The sequence below is a fragment of the Haliotis rubra genome, unplaced genomic scaffold (assembly GCF_003918875.1).
Source record: "Haliotis rubra isolate DU_JTF1 unplaced genomic scaffold, ASM391887v1 Scf1334, whole genome shotgun sequence".
Classification (NCBI taxonomy): Eukaryota; Metazoa; Mollusca; class Gastropoda; order Lepetellida; family Haliotidae; genus Haliotis; species Haliotis rubra.
Window position 1 is genome coordinate 91,894 of NW_025765264.1, and position 16,712 is coordinate 108,605.

General features: G+C 40.3%; 1 protein-coding gene across 1 annotated transcript; it reads left to right on the top strand.

Moving 5' to 3' along the window:
• The first annotated feature begins 3,688 nt into the window (after positions 1-3,688).
• On the top strand, positions 3,689-14,962 carry LOC124267743. Its single transcript, XM_046702734.1, has 5 exons — positions 3,689-3,830; positions 5,648-5,777; positions 6,534-6,722; positions 7,704-7,956; positions 11,200-14,962. Exons 2-5 carry the CDS (start codon positions 5,664-5,666, stop codon positions 11,670-11,672), a joined length of 1,029 nt encoding a protein of 342 aa, XP_046558690.1. The 5' UTR covers positions 3,689-3,830; positions 5,648-5,663; the 3' UTR covers positions 11,673-14,962.
• Positions 14,963-16,712: the final 1,750 nt, after the last annotated feature.

The window sequence follows — 16,712 nt, forward strand, 5'->3', positions numbered from 1 at the left end:
TAATTAGTGTAAATCTCACCTCCCTGCCTTTCAAAAGTTTCGTAGTTTTAAACGTTTATATACTCATATTGGCGCATTAACATCAAAGGACACGGAGGAGATATTCTGTTTATCACCCCAAACCATGTTCCCACATTTTTCGGTCTGTTGACAGGAACACTCCTTGGATGTGAAACGTACTGATGCATGACGACATTCATTAGCAGGGATGTGTGACGTCATTTAACTATGACGTGACAATGAGATATAGCGCTAGCCTATCTTGAGTTCCACGTGGCCAGCACAGTACCCCCAGGCTAGCGCCACGTGATGATTTCTCACACCTTGGATAGTCCATTCAAGAAATTACATATCTTGTGTCATTTGTACAATTTTTCTCATTATTCATAAACATTTCACTAAATGGTTAGCTTCCAGGACAATATCCTAAAATGCATAAAAAAATGTCATAACGCATGAAAAAACATTTCCTTTTGTACGGCTTCGTGTGCTGTCGTCTATCAATGGATAGTTAGTGATTGAGTCTAGTTTTACGCTGATTTTAGCAATAGTTCAGCAATATCACGGAGGGGGACACCAGAATGGGCTTCACACATTGCATCCAAGCGGGGATTCGAACCCGGATCCTCGGCCTGACGGGCTAACCCTTTAATATAGCCACTGGGCTACCCCACCTAATCGCCCAACGGTGAGCTAGCGATACATTCGGCACCAATCGCCCCTTTCCGTAACCTCCATTCGGCTTGTCCCGGTATAACACGAGTTCGTCACGAATGCTAGCGATACGGTCAGATTCATTCGTGACCAACTCGTGTTAGTCCGGAACAAGCCGTCTTCTTGGAGGTTACGGAAAGAGGCGAGTGGTGACGAATTGGCCAGATTGATAAAAGACGTGCATTGACGTACATGTTATGAGACCATGTTATACGTTGTGCAACAATGTTTCAACCGTTATAATTATTGTACCTGTAGATTCAATAAAATGTGCTATATATAGATCTGTACAAGATTTTGACAGACATATCTTGAAGGCAGTGCATAGCGTTATTCCAAGTCATCACTGCGTCGGAGTGTGAATGGTAAAATACAACTTAACTAGGGAGCAGTCATTTCAAGACTCCAAGCCACAGGGGTTCGAATCACTGTTTGGACAATATTTTAAAAAAATAAAAATCTACACTTTTGCAATCGTATATTTTTTTTTTATGTTATTCATAACATATATTCCAAATTTGAACGATATCGATGAAGAGATGTTTTTCAGAAAATTCTACCGCTCATTGCACAATGGTCCCGAAAACATTTTGGAGAACAATATAATGATGGGTAAAATATTGACACCCTATACATTATTCGCCAATTTGCTGTTGTAACACATAAAGCCCAGTACCGCCTGACGATACAAAGGCATAACAAATCAACAACACACAGAGACAAAAACCCATGTCATTACCTTTTGTACTGAAAGTTTGATGAGGTCCTTTCCAAACTAGCTGTAAACTTATGTAAACTAATGTGTTTCCAAGTTCAAATGAAGCAATACATGGTCATCCTCAATGTCTCCAAGTTTCTCACTTGGTATCAGTTACAATGAATACACAACGCCCTTTAGAAAGTGTTAAAGTTCAGTCTAATACGATTTGGGTTGAGTCCCAACCGGTATTCGAACCCAGATTCTCACAGTGAGGCATCTATAATCGCAAAGTCGGCAATCCAACCCACACATCCATACTATGGTCGCTTTATCAGTTTTTGATAATTATAAGTATAAACAATACACACTTTTATCAGTTTTTCAAGGGGGATCAGGGCTGGTAGTGACTGACAGTGGCGGATCCAGAGGTGGGGTTAATGGGGTTCGAAACCACCCCCACCCCTAAATGACTAAAGACCACATTGAAGTTAATGTTTTGCAACGGCGGGGCCAAGGTGGGGTTCAGGGGGTTCCAACCCCCTGAACCCACTCCTCACCCCCTCTTGAAAATTTCTGGATCCGTCTATGATTGAAATCATTGGTGTTGAAGTTATCGGTAAGTATTGACCTGAATACATTTCAAAACCGGTGTGCACACAGTGTAAACCCACGTGGATTTTCAATTAGTCATTTGCCTACAACAGACCCAGATGCTAATCTTAACGTTCGTAGTTCTCATATATACTATAAAAAATTGAACTTGACATGCTGTTTTGGAGTTTACTTACTGAGTGCATATAACTGATTCAAACATGACATCATTGCTCAGTTACAGTAAAATCATAACTTTACAAATTTCCAAAACATGTTTATCCAGAAATTGTTTGGTAAAACCACAGAGGGCTATTAAAGCCAATTGGTCAGAGTAAAAATGTCAGTATTTGGTGTGACCATTATGAGCATCGATAACAGCTTGGCAGCGGTGACCGAGAGAAGAAAGGAGATGCCGAATGCTGTCTTGAGGAATGTTTTGATACACTTGCTGAAGTGCTGTGTGCAGTTCTTCTAGTGTCTGACTACGCTAGCGCAAGCGTCGATCAAGAGTATCCCATAGATGTTCAATGGGGGACAAATCCGGTGATCGAGAAGGCCAAGGTAACAACTGAACATTGTTTTGCTGGAGGAAGACCTGTCAAACACGTGCAACGTGAGATCGAGCATTGTCATGCTCCAAAGATCACGTTGGTGTAGGGAACGACGTGACGTTGAACTGGTCTTCTGGAAAAGTCTGGCTTTGCATAGCCAACTGCGCACTGTTTGGTCGGAGATTCGGAGCAGTCCAGAGATTTGGATTGTTGTGGATGATGCGGGTGTGGTGTTTGAACGAAAATGTCTCAGCCGGATGTAGCGATCCTGGGCGGCGGTGGTAACTCCAGGTCGACCTGACCTGGGTCTGTCATTAACACTCCCAGTATTTTTGTATCGAGTCCATAGCTTTGAGATGGTCTGTCTGGACACGCTGAAGTGCCTTGCCACATCATGCTGCGATGTCCGTCCTTGTAAACGGCCGATGGCGTTGTGTCGTTGAGCGTCTGTCAGTCTTTTCATTCTCTTGTTGTCTATAGTGGCTTAAAGCAATGCATGTGGAGTACCACTGATATGGCGTTTTAAAGCCTACAGTCATCTAGGCTTCAACTCAGGGTGATACTCAATTTCATGATGCTCGTGCAGTTCATGTAGGGTGCGTTTTAGCGATTCACTACAGACGTGAGTGTAACGTTACGTGTTTGTTAAACGTTTCTTTTTTCCAAACGTTTTGTCGTCGGCAACCATTCCCCCACATGCTGGGATTCAGCATGGATTGGTTTGTGTCAAATATTTTCCTAAAATTCAAATTTGTCCTATGTCAAGTTTCTTTTTTTGAAGAGTACTCACACACCATGAATTCAGTATAAATCCTACTTTTGCATATAAGTATTCAAAAGTGTACTGCAGCTCAATCCAGCTCGGCGTAAAATAAGGAACCTTGAACACGAAGTCAAAGAAACCTCCACCCACGTGTACGTAAAATGATATCGTTAATAAATCTTTCATCGTGTTTCCGTTCAAATGTGTGCAAAGTGCGAAAGCGTTGAGTTTTAGCTTCGTCGAAACAAAAAGCGCTAAAATCATCTTATAGACGCTTCAACCAGAGACCATATATGGTCTCTGCTTCAACCTATTTTCACAGGTAACAAATTGCATGTACACCGTCAACAAGTTGCCTCGATTTCGCAATCCGGAAATGTCAACAATAAATGACTCTAACTGGGAGTATGCAAGTTTGATGTGAGGTGTTGCAACATTCGTTGGTTTGGAAACGTTGATATTACTTATTCGTCCGATTTACTGAAGCAATAAGACTTCCCACTCTCAGGTAAGCAGTAAGCGGATTTATGTCATTGAACATAAACAGACCACGGGGCCTGTTCAAGAACGCGTTCGTATCATTTCCACAGTCGTAAACCTATGATAGTTACGATATCTCATTACCCTACGAATGCCTCAACAATTTCAACTGTGATCAACATATGAGTGAGAATGGGTTTACGCCACATTTAGCAGCTATATTCTAGCAATATTACTGTGGGGGACACCAGAAATGGGCTTCACCAATTTCTGTTTATTTTGGTAGTTTCCTCCGCAACAAAAGTTCTTGTGATGCTATTAAAAATGGTGTAGAAAAACACATAAGAAAACGAAGTTAATACAAACACTTTCATTTCATAGAACAGACATTTGACCTGCTAAGGACAACCTTAATTTCGGATTAGTGACAATTTCAAAAGGCAAAACACCAATCTGAATGCTTAGGGGGTAAAATGAAAAGTCCCACTCTAATACCGGGTATGAGTCTATGACCACCAGCAGAGTTGAAACATGCAACACACCTCCGTCGCATGGAATTAATCAGTCGTGTATGACATCGTTGTGGGATGTTGTCCCGAGATCTCACGAAGATGTTGTTGCAGTTGCTGCAGCGTTACAGGCGGGTTTGGTGAGCGTCGCAAGCATCTTTCCATTTCATCCCACACATGCTCAATAGGCGACATGTCCGGTGACTTAGCTGGCCAGGGAAGCACATCAACATTGTTCTGAGCCAGAAAACGTTGAACAATACGGGCATTGTGCAGTCTGGCGTTGTCCTGCTGTAACGTCATCCCTGGTCCATGTTGCCGTATGAACGGTAAAACGGCTGGCTGGAGAACCTCATCCCGATATCGCTGCCCTGTCAGATTAGGAGCGATGATGAAAAGGTCTGTCTTGTTTGTAGCTGTAATTCAACCGCAGATCATCACGCTACCGCCTCCAAACCGATCAATTTCCATTAGACAGTTGTCAGCATAACGTTCGCCACATCGATGGTAAACTTGCACACGGGCCATCAGCTCTGTGAAGAGAAAATCTGGACTCATCCATGAACAGGACATGATTCCACTGACCTAGAGTCCATCTCACATGCTGTCTTGCCCACTGCAGACGCCGTTGGCGATGTTGTAACGTCAAAATTGGTCGTCTTGATGGGCGTCGTGCGATGATCCCAAAACGCCGTAAACGTCGACGAACGGTTTGTGGTGATATCGGCCTCAGTCCAAGGATGGTTGCTGCCGTGACTGTTGTTTGCTGGAAGCGGTTCCGGAGGTGTGTCTGTCGAATCCAGTCGTCTTGACGTCGGGTTGTTACCGGGGATGGACCATTATGAGGACGGTCTCTGACGTGATTTGTCTGTTGGTGTCGCTGCCACAAGTTCCATACTGTGTTTCGATGGACATTGAATCTGCGAGCACCTTCTCGTTGTGGAGTACCGGATTGGAGCATTCCAATAACTCGCCAACATTCATTTTCTGTTAGCCTTGGCATAACAATTGTTTAATTCTGTTGAGAAATTTGATGTTTTTTCAGGTTGCACTCCTTCAACGTGTCTTTATCAGGAATGAAACATTCTCTCCACTACCCAGGTTTAAAGATCCACAGTCTAACACATTCTTCCCATTTTTTTTAAAAAAAGTCATTTTTTCATTATTTGCAAACATTACCATGACAGATGCGTTTGGATACTCTGTCATAGTGCCGTGAACCCGTTTTTTTATGATTTGTATACAAAAGTTAGTATTCATTAAAAAATATCCGTGTCACAAGAACTTTTGTTGCTGAGTATATTAATATATTTTCTGTTGGGTTTCACTTTTACAGAATAAAGACAGAAAACATGGGAGGCACATCATCGTCAAGGGGTCAAGTGTTAGCACCTGCTGGACCACCTGCCCCCCCTGAGCCCCCCTATCCTGGACCAGCTGCAGAATACAACTTCATTAACACGGAGGTAGGTCATCAACAATTATACAGCTTCATTGCACAGGTAAGCCACATACACCTGTGTACAGCTGCAGAATACAACTTCACTAACACACAGGTGTATCATCTACAAATATACAGCTTCATTGCACAGGTAAGCCACATACACCTGAGTACAGCTGCATAATACAGTTTCATTAACACACAGGTGTATCATCTACAAATATCAGCTTCATTACACAGGTAAGCCACATACACCTGAGTACAGCTGCATAATACAGTTTCATTAACACACAGGTGTATTGTCTACAAATATAAGCTTCATTACACAGGTAAGCCACATACACCTGAGTACAGCTGCATAATACAGTTTCATTAACACACAGGTGTATTGTCTACAAATATAAGCTTCATTACACAGGTAAGCCACATACACCTGAGTACAGCTGCATAATACAGTTTCATTAACACACAGGTGTATTGTCTACAAATATAAGCTTCATTACACAGGTAAGTCACATACACCTGAGTACAGCTGCAGAATAAAACTTCATTAACACTCAGGTTAGTCAGCTGTAGAATTCAGCTGTATAATACACAGGTACTAGTAAGTCATCTACAAACAGACAGTTTCATTGCACAGATAAGTCACAACGACTGGAGATGTGGAAAACGGCTGCCTCAACATACAGGTATGTAACAATTCTGCTTCGTTGACTCCTGGGTACATCAAATTCTACTCTACACAAGTGTAAAACTTAATGAAGTCTTGCCTTTGTTTCAGGTGTCGATGACCAACAACATCAGTTTTTCTTCAACAAGCAACATGGTGACGACCAACATCGATTCTTATTATCCTATACTGGGACAGAAATATGCAGCAGGGTTCCGCCTCCTCACTTTCTACCGCATACCTGGGGGAGCACAGCGACAGGGAGGTCTCTTCAGCATGTCCGTGGCCATACCTTTCCAGGTGACTAATAAAACAGTTCTTCCTGAATTTTAAAACCAAAGTATCGCAGATTACCGTAGTAGATAAGCTGAATTATGAGGACCCCAAAAAGCAGTCTGTAGAAGAGGTTGGCTTTTCTATGGGTTACACTTTCGTGAAACTATTTTTCAGCGGGTAAGAAAACGACATCATATCACTTTGCATGAACAAATAAGAGAAGATGACATTGTCAGTAAAGACGTCAAATTTGCAATTAAACATCACTAGACAAGATTATTTACCTATTCAGTTCTAATTTGTTTTTGCTAGGCATTGTCTAATATGCAGGGATGAAGATTACTGTGTCTCATATACACAGCCGGAAATGGCAATCAGCTGTGAACACGAATTTAATGCTAGTGACCTCGACACAGCTTTATGAGCAGGGCTGCAACGATTCACTCAGACCTTGATTCGATTCAGTTTTTAATATTGGACCCTCAATTCGATCATTTTCGATCGAAAAATTTATGAAACAAAACATATCACTCTGAAAATATTTCCAAGATTTGACTAGGAAATCAGGAATGTAAATGATATAACCATTTTCAAACAAATACAATATGATGTTTAAATACAGAACAACACTCAAACATCGAATCAAAATAGTCATAATGATTATCAAAACTCGAAACTAAGGTGTCAGATTCAATTTTCGATGAATAGGACCAAATCGTTGCAGCCTCGTTTATGAGGTATAAATATTTGTGTCAAGTATCATGTCAAGTAAATGATAAGGATAATTTTTTTATGAGCACCATGACGTGATATTCTGTTCAGATCATTGTATAACCTACCTCACTCACTCACTCACTCACATAGATCATTGTATAACCTCACTCACTCACATATTCACTCCTTCAGACAGACCATTGTATAACCTCACTCATTCACTCCTTCACACAGACCATTGTATAACCTCACTTGTTCACTCACTCACTCTTGGTATCATGCTCTTCCCAGGGTGTGTTCTGTCGCTACCCACAAATGCCGAGTCAGCAGGGCTGGCAGCTACGTGTGGTCAAGTCTGTCATGGTAGCCCAGAGGATGGGACATGGCTTGATTCAGCTCAACCAACAGGTTGTGGGAGACACGTCCCAGATCTATCAGGCCATCGTGGACAACACCAACACAGGCGGACGTCTCATCTGTATTGAGATGACAGGTCAGCAACAAGGCCAGGGCTTCAGTGCCGCCATGCAAGGAATCAGCCCAAGTAAGTAGTTGAAACTGTGAAACCGGTGGTAGTCCCATGCAGATTTAAGGTTATTTCAGTCCCCAGGAACCTGTGGTAGTCCCATGCAGATTTAAGGTTATTTCAGTCCCCAGGAACCTGTGGTAGTCCCATGCAGATTTAAGGTTATTTCAGTCCCCAGGAACCAGTGGTAGTCCCATGCAGATTTAAGGTTATTTCAGTCCCCAGGAACCAGTGGTAGTCCCATGCAGATTTAAGGTTATTTCAATCCCCAGGAACCAGTGGTAGTCCCATGCAGATTTAAGGTTATTTCAGTCCCCAGGAACCAGTGGTAGTCCCATGCAGATTTAAGGTTATTTCAGTCCCCAGGAACCTGTGGTAGTCCCATGCAGATTTAAGGTTATTTCAGTCCCCAGGAACCTGTGGTAGTCCCATGCAGATTTAAGGTTATTTCAGTCCCCAGGAACCTGTGGTAGTCCCATGCAGATTTAAGGTTATTTCAGTCCCCAGGAACCTGTGGTAGTCCCATGCAGATTTAAGGTTATTTCAGTCCCCAGGAACCTGTGGTAGTCCCATGCAGATTTAAGGTTATTTCAGTCCCCGGAACCTGTGGTAGTCCCATGCAGATTTAAGGTTATTTCAGTCCCCAGGAACCAGTGGTAGTCCCATGCAGATTTAAGGTTATTTCAGTCCCCAGGAACCTGTGGTAGTCCCATGCAGATTTAAGGTTATTTCAGTCCCCAGGAACCTGTGGTAGTCCCATGCAGATTTAAGGTTATTTCAGTCCCCAGGAACCTGTGGTAGTCCCATGGGAACCTGTGGTAGTCCCATGCAGATTTAAGGTTATTTCAGTCCCCAGGAACCAGTGGTAGTCCCATGCAGATTTAAGGTTATTTCAGTCCCCAGGAACCTGCGCTTGTAAACCAGTGGTAGTCCCATGCAGGTTTAAGGTTATTTCAGTCCCCAGGAACCAGTGGTAGTCCCATGCAGATTTAAGGTTATTTCAGTCCCCAGGAACCTGTGGTAGTCCCATGCAGATTTAAGGTTATTTCAGTCCCCAGGAACCAGTGGTAGTCCCATGCAGATTTAAGGTTATTTCAGTCCCCAGGAACCTGTGGTAGTCCCATGCAGATTTAAGGTTATTTCAGTCCCCAGGAACCAGTGGTAGTCCCATGCAGATTTAAGGTTATTTCAGTCCCCAGGAACCTGTGCTTGTAAACCAGTGGTAATCCCATGCAGATTTTGAACCGTGAAGATCCGGGTTAGAATTGATCTTGAAGCAATTATCTAACTTTTGGTTATTTTTAAAATCACATAACATTGAGGTAGTTTTAATCTGGGAGGAAATGAAACATCTTATGTAATGTTAGGGGCGGTGGGGTAGTCTAGTGGTTAAGCGTTGGCTCGTCAAGCCGAAGACCTGGGTTCGAATCCCCACATGGGTACAATGAGTGAAGCCCATTTCTGGTGTCCCCCAGCCGTGATGTTGCTGGAATATTGCTAAAAGAGGCGTAAAACCAAACTCAGTCAGTCAGTCAGTCAGTCAGTGTAATGTTAGTTTGATAGCTGTTTTATTTTTGCAATACAGATAAGGTGTAATGCACATCATGTTAATCTAAGATTGTGAGTTTTTGTGTGTGTCCAACCAGTGAAGATCCGGGTTAGAATTGATCTTCAGTAACCCATGCTTGTTGTAAGTGGAGACTAACGGGATCGGGTGGTCAGGTTGCTTATTTGATTGACACATGTCATCATATCCCAATTGCGGAGATCGATGCTCATGCTGTTGGTCCAGACTCAATTACAGACCGCCACCATATAGCTGAAATATTGCTGAGTGCGGCGTAAAACTAAACTCACTCACTCACCCATTGAGATTTAAGGTTATATCTGTCCCAAGGAATCTGTGCTTGTAATCATTTGGTGATATCAGGTTATATCTATTAGGGCTGTGCAATATTACCGGTATATACCGGGACAGTATCTCACGATACGATTATCACAATATGGTTCAGATTCTGCAATATATTGGGTCATCCAGAGTTAGGTCCCTTTCAATTATCTGCCCTTGATTTCCATAGCAACAAACTTTGCTCTAATGGTGCCAAATATACTTTTGTTTCTTTTCTGTTTCATGTAACATTTTACAAGTGGAAGTGTCTTTATAAGTGGCTCCCAAAGTGCCGAATATTCTGCCAATTTTTTTTAAGTTTTGGGATTAGAATGATTTCATATGTGACATTTTGGAGGAATTAAGTGGCCTCAAATGGACCAATCTTTTAAGAAAAGCAAGAGTTATGGATGTCAACTTCTTCTTGCGAATAACACAACGTTTCGGAGTGTATGCTTGCTCCTTCATCAGGTCATGAATATTCACAATAAAGAAGTTGACATCCATAAATCTTGCTTTTCTTATGCATTCCACTTCTAAATGACCTTCAAAGATTTGACCAATCTTTATTCGGACTTATAAGCAGAGCTGCTGGCTCTGAGTGACCATTTCGCAATGCACATTATTTTGTTATTTTGTTTTGCTTCATAATGGGACATATGTTATCAATTTATGATAAAGGGCAAGGTCTTACCGGTATCCATTTTGTAGGACTGTATAATGACATTCTAGTCAAGGATCTTAGTTACTGGAGGTCACATGAGATTTTAAGCTCAAATAGTTCACCTAAATCATGTTTTTGTTTCATTTTACAATAGTTCATGTTAACACATGTTTATATTGGAGTTGAATCTGAATGAATCACTGACAAACAGTAACAATAATTACATACTGCATTGAAGACATTTGAAGAGCATTCTGTTGAAGCAAACAACACTGACCATACTATTACCTTTATCAATATGTTCGCAAAACTTTGTCGCAATACAGTTACTTCAATGAAATATTCCACATTTAGGCTCTATATCATTTATCTGTACACCACTGGCATACACCCTTACACAATGGGGACGGGGAGCCTGAAAGTATGGTGTAACAGTAACTAAGAAGATGATGTCGCAAACAGAGAGCTATTTTGAATTTATGATGTATGCAATTGGACAGAAACCTTCCAGTCAATATATCACAATATGTATATTTCTTGAATTATTGCAATATATCGCAATATGAAAATCAGGGCAATATCCAGCCCGATATCTATCCCCAGGAACCTGTGCTTGTAAACCAGTGGAGATATCAGATTAATCCTGTGTAATTCACATTGCAATATTGATTTATCATGGTGTTTACTATTAATATGTATTTGTTTTCAGTCATGGGAGTGGACTTGTTCTTCGAGATCCCCAATTCCCCAATGTCCGAGCGTTACCTCTACCAGTGCGTTCCCCTCCCCGTGCACATACAGGCTAATCTTTCCTTTGGAACATCTGGGGTCAGGGTCACCTGTGACTGGAACGGGATGCTGGGATCACAGTTAGCTCAGGGCTGGAAGCTGGTTGAGATTTTCTTCGACATGGGCCAAGCACGTCATGGTGCATTCTCGACATCAGCGTCTCTCAACTCTGTGTGGTTCTTCGAGAAACCTGCATCACAAGTCAATAACAACAGGCCAGTTTACCAGGGAACTGTTGTCGAACATTACGTCTCAATGTCATCGGGATTCGGGGGGGGTGCATGCCACTACCAACTGGGAGCCTATCATTCAACAGCTGGGGCTGAAGGGATGGGAACTTGCTTGTTTTGTGGAGACGCCAGAAAGCAGGATGACTGGTTTTGGAAAAGCTGAAATGAAAGTTTTATTGTTTTTTCAGAGGCCAATCCTACCCCCTGTTGGTGCACCCCCCCAATCCATGCCTGGTCCCTCCTATCCCAACCCTGGGGGCCCAGCACCACCCCCGGCAGCAGGTTTCCTTTATGATCAAGGACATCATCAGCCCCCAACTGACCAAAAACCTCCCCCTTACTAGGGATAGCTTGCAGTCAGTGAGAACAAATCCCCAACATCCAAAAACATAGCTTGTATTACCCATATGCTGCTTTAGACACTAGGAGTTACAGTAATCACAATATGTTATATATATGTTGGTTTATTCTTTTCTGTTTTTTTGTAAATTTTTAAATATTTTAATCTCTGTGTATTAAATGAGATGGCATATCCAGGGTTTCATTCATGTAAAATAATGCATGGAATTCGGGAATGAACACATATAATTTAGATTACAGCTCCAGCTGGATACAACAATGCTATGACCATTTGAATCAACAAAACGATCAAGCTGGATGTAACTAATAATTCTACCCTGATAAGAAATAATGTAAACTTTGGGATGTTAGTGGGTAATTTCATTAAATGAATGCTCATAAAAGGCTCATGCTGGGAGAGGAGTTTTAGAAAATGTATTTATTGGCTGCAAGAATACTTTGCGTTAATGTTTTATTGTCACTTCCCATGTAACTTTGTAAGCATGGTTCTGGATATCTTTTGAAAAATATTCTCTGTTTTTGGATGTGTATAATTTCCTACCAGTGAAGAAGCATGGATATCACATGATATCAACCAGGTACAAAGATATCAGTTTGTACTGGTGTTATTATTGTGAAGTTGTGCAAGTATATTGAAGTGTATGTATTATTTCTATCAAAGGATAAGCTACTTCTTTATACGATGTATAGAACGTGCCGAAGAACAGACTGCATGTGACCGATTGCTTGAAGGTGTTGTCAGACTAACAGTATTCTTTGTTGCAGTGATTTTAGTAGGTTATTTCAAAGTACTTTGTATGTTAAGATGAGCATTTTTAATTGAAACTGGCTTTCATAGGAGATATTGCTTGGGTGAAATCTATCTGTAGAATTTGTTTTAATGAAACTAGATCACAGTATTTTTCATTCCACGTTGTTGTCATCAGTCAACATTGCTGGTGTCCCCCGCCGTGATATTGCTGGAATATTGCTAAAAAAGCAGCATAAAACTAAACTCAGTCAGCAGTCAGTCATCAGTCAAACAAACAAATGACATCACTGGCCTCCTTCCTACTGATTTTGTTTAGTAGGACTGCAGCCATCCCTCGCAATAACGACCTCCGCTGTACCACGGTTTCAGTTTAACCGCGGAGAAATCTATGGCTGCCATATTTGAACTCAAGAATTGGGTTAATTTTTTTCAAACTGGAAAAGGTTGAAAAATGATTTGGATGATAAATATAATCTAACCATTGTTTATATATATGTACAGTGCTATCCTCAGCCATCCATCCACATATGAAATGGTTGATTCTTTACAACACATAATGGTTATACATGTATATATAGAATATGAAACATTAAAGGATGATTCATTACATGGTGTCTTTTAAATCATTTTCTATACTTTAAACAATAGATTAGGTCTGTGGCCAGTATTTCTCAATATATTTTGTCATATATAGTTTCATATATGGGATTATTTTAGTTTTAGTTTTGCCAAAGTGTCTTGTGATGCAGAATATGTTTATGTTATGGAGAAGTTATTGGTTATGGTTATTGCTGCAAATACATGTTGAGAATAATCTTCATTTTTTGTCTCCATTAAGCCCAGTAATGAGTTTAGTAAAATGAAACGTTCAGTCTATGTTAATATTTTTATTAGCTCCGGATCTCTACTGTGAAATGAGTCCTCTATCGGGTTCACATAATGTTGACTCATTTAGAGATTTTTTGTCAATTGTACATAGACTTTACATACTTTTCTTCTCTTTGTTCTCTTCTCTTCTGTCTAAGGCGGTGGGGTAAGTGGTTAAAGTGTTTGCTTATCACGCAGAATACCCAGGTTCGATTCCCACATGGGTACAATGGGTGAAGCCCATTTCTGGTGTCCCCTGCTGTGATATTGCTGGAATATCGCCAAAAGCAGTGTAAAACTACACTCACTCACTCACTCTCACTCACCTGTCTTCTCTGTTTTATTTGCTTATTTGTCTGTTGACATAATAAAAGTGCTACCAGGTAATAACAAATAATAACAGCATGTAAAATGTTATTGAAGTTATTATAGAAACAGGGTTGTGTTTAGTTGTGGTCAGTGTTGTCATTGACAAGAGTCGAAACATAGTATTACGCTGAAGAGTAATCCGAGGTTGTGGTCTGTGCTGTAGATCACCTTCCGACGTTATGCTGTGATATGTTATAAATTATAAATATTCCACTGACTTTAAGCCATTATTTGTATGTATGTCTGATTCAGGTATTCAATAATGGACATGTTTAAAAATCTAATGTTGGATGCAAATTTTGATTCTTTAAGTTTAGGAGATATGGGTTAATGTAAGATTTCTCTGACGAACTCAACCCAAAGAACTTCTTGATGTTTTATATAATATCTTGCTATCATTCACATATCTTAATTTACCATGAGACTGGTATCACTGTGAGGGCGAGTTCAGAGAACAATCAGTGAAATCAGCTGCAAGCTCTGAGCACTACTGGTATTTTGATCAGTAAGACAGTAGGATTTTCCTGTTGTTTGCTGTATATGTGATGTGTGGGTTGTCAAGAGATATATTTGCTATTCTTCATAACAGTGTGTTTTGTAGTATTACAGACAATTCAACATTTTCAGAATTAAGTTTCTGATCCATATGTCATAATTTAGGGATTCATTTTTTTCCGACATTTTAACTTTTGAACCGGTCCCTAAGCTCAAGTCACTGTTGATTTTATCTCTGTTAATCATGTGATATGTGTTATTATGATTATACATACTATAGGTGATTGTCCAGGTCAGGCCAGTTGAAAAATTATTCTTGTTTCTCATGACTTTTCTTCCAAAATCAATGAAAGACGACTTGCTTTTAATGTAAGATGTCTGACCTCCCCTTGACACCCAGGCGACTGGAAGTACGGGATGGCCATGTTGACCAGGCAGTAGCGTCAAGATGGACATGAGAAATAAGGAACATATTTTAACTACCTCATGTGTACCTGCTTTACTTGTGTTTTCTCGTCATATATATGTATACATGTAATTATGTTGTAATAACTGAAAACTTGACCAAGTCTGTGTGCAAATTCGTAACTCAGTAAAAGAGAACATTTGGACATGAGGCCCAGTTAGGGTTGTATTCTGATGTTTTATGCAAGACCAAACAGAGGTGGTCAAGCCTACATAGGGCCCTCTCTGGGTTGTATTCTGATGTTTTAAACAAGACCAGGGGTGGTCAAGTCTATATGGGGCACTGTCCGGGTTGTATACTGATGTTTTAAACAAGACCAGAGGTGGTCAAGTCTATATGGGGCACTGTCCGGGTTGTATTCTGATGTATGACCTATGCAATGTCCAGCTGATTCTAGCTCACCATTATTGCCTTGTTAATTAATAATGTCCGACCAAATTATTTACCTGTTTCATAGTAATTGTTTTACAGAATGTCTATATGCAGGATGGTGACAAAGGCATTTGTTGCAGTGCAACTGTGAAATAATCTAAAATCTTTAAAAATGCTCTTTAGCATGTAATTGATGTCTCTCTCGTTAGTTTTGTGGAATATGGTTCATGTTCATCTTGAGACACTCGAACAATTTCTTTCCAAGGATTCTCGGTAATTACTTTATCCAGAGCTCATCCACTGTCAATGGTCATAACAACTAGACCCCCTGACAAGTACCTTCCACAATTATTATACTAATGTAACTTGACAAAATGCCAAAAGATATTTGCAAATAGAACTATCAAAATGCGTGTTGACAATGCCATGTTTTTGGACCACTGTATTTCACTGTCACAAACACATCATAATATATTGTATTTTTTCATACATTTTGAAAAACTTGTTTGATGGCTTCTGTAAAATGAGTTAATAATTTGGTAAAGCCTCACTTTATTTCACTCATGATTAAAATCTCATCTATGATTCAATAGTAGCTGCAGTCAGTACAATGTCTTCTACGTCCATGGTCACCTGACAAGATGAGTTCTTGTTGCGGTTTGTTTCTGTCCTGACCACTGAAGTATCAGAGCTTTGCTGTCTGTATTTGATCATGCTATTAATAGAGGATATTATTTGAGTGTCTAAATGTTGGTATTTCCTGAGCTAGAGCGAGGGATATACCGCTATTTAGGCACGAGTATCGTAAACATAGTATGATATGGGCACAAATATAATATTCTGTTTATTACCGAAGTCGTCAAATTGAGGAAAATAAACCCAAATCTACTTTCAAACATAGGCTGGCTACCCGCCTTCGCCGCATGTAGAGCGCAACGTCACAGAAGAAACGTGACGTCATAGCATTGTTCATAACGTCATGTCACCATGACAAAGTGATATTTTGCCCTAGGGCATGGTATGAAAACTATGAACCCTGATATTTTCGCCCTCGTAGGTAATAAGTTGGTATATTATCCATGTGCAATGATACTGAACAATGTGCCTCAATGACTCATGATTTTTGTTCTGCTTTATTGGATTTACACAATGATATTGATCATCTATTGGGCATAATACCTTTTGAGGGATATTTTTGTAATTACTTAGATTAAGGAACATTTCTGTTCAACCTTCGTGTTCTGTGGGTACAATGTTATTAACAGTTCACAAACTGGATTGTGGAATGCAACATTTCTGCCACAATGGTGGAGAAACTTGCATTTCATTTATACCTGTATAGAGATTGAGGCTTTAGAGCTTAGTTTAACATTATTGCATTGAGTGCAATGTTAAACTTCAATGTTAACAGACATTTCAAGAAAATAATTATGTAAAATACTCTATTTTTTAACCAAATTCTCAACTCGCCTCTCCAGGGCACTCATACTGTGGAATCACAGTTATATCTATGATTATCCTTG

Excerpts from the sequence above, each read along its gene's own strand:
- LOC124267743 (XM_046702734.1), top strand. The coding sequence starts at position 5,664 with ATGGGAGGCACATCATCGTCAAGGGGTCAAGTGTTAGCACCTGCTGGA. Across the intron at positions 6,723-7,703 it reads CCGTGGCCATACCTTTCCAG|GGTGTGTTCTGTCGCTACCC; the intron begins GTGACTAATAAA and ends TGCTCTTCCCAG. Across the intron at positions 7,957-11,199 it reads CATGCAAGGAATCAGCCCAA|TCATGGGAGTGGACTTGTTC; the intron begins GTAAGTAGTTGA and ends ATTTGTTTTCAG.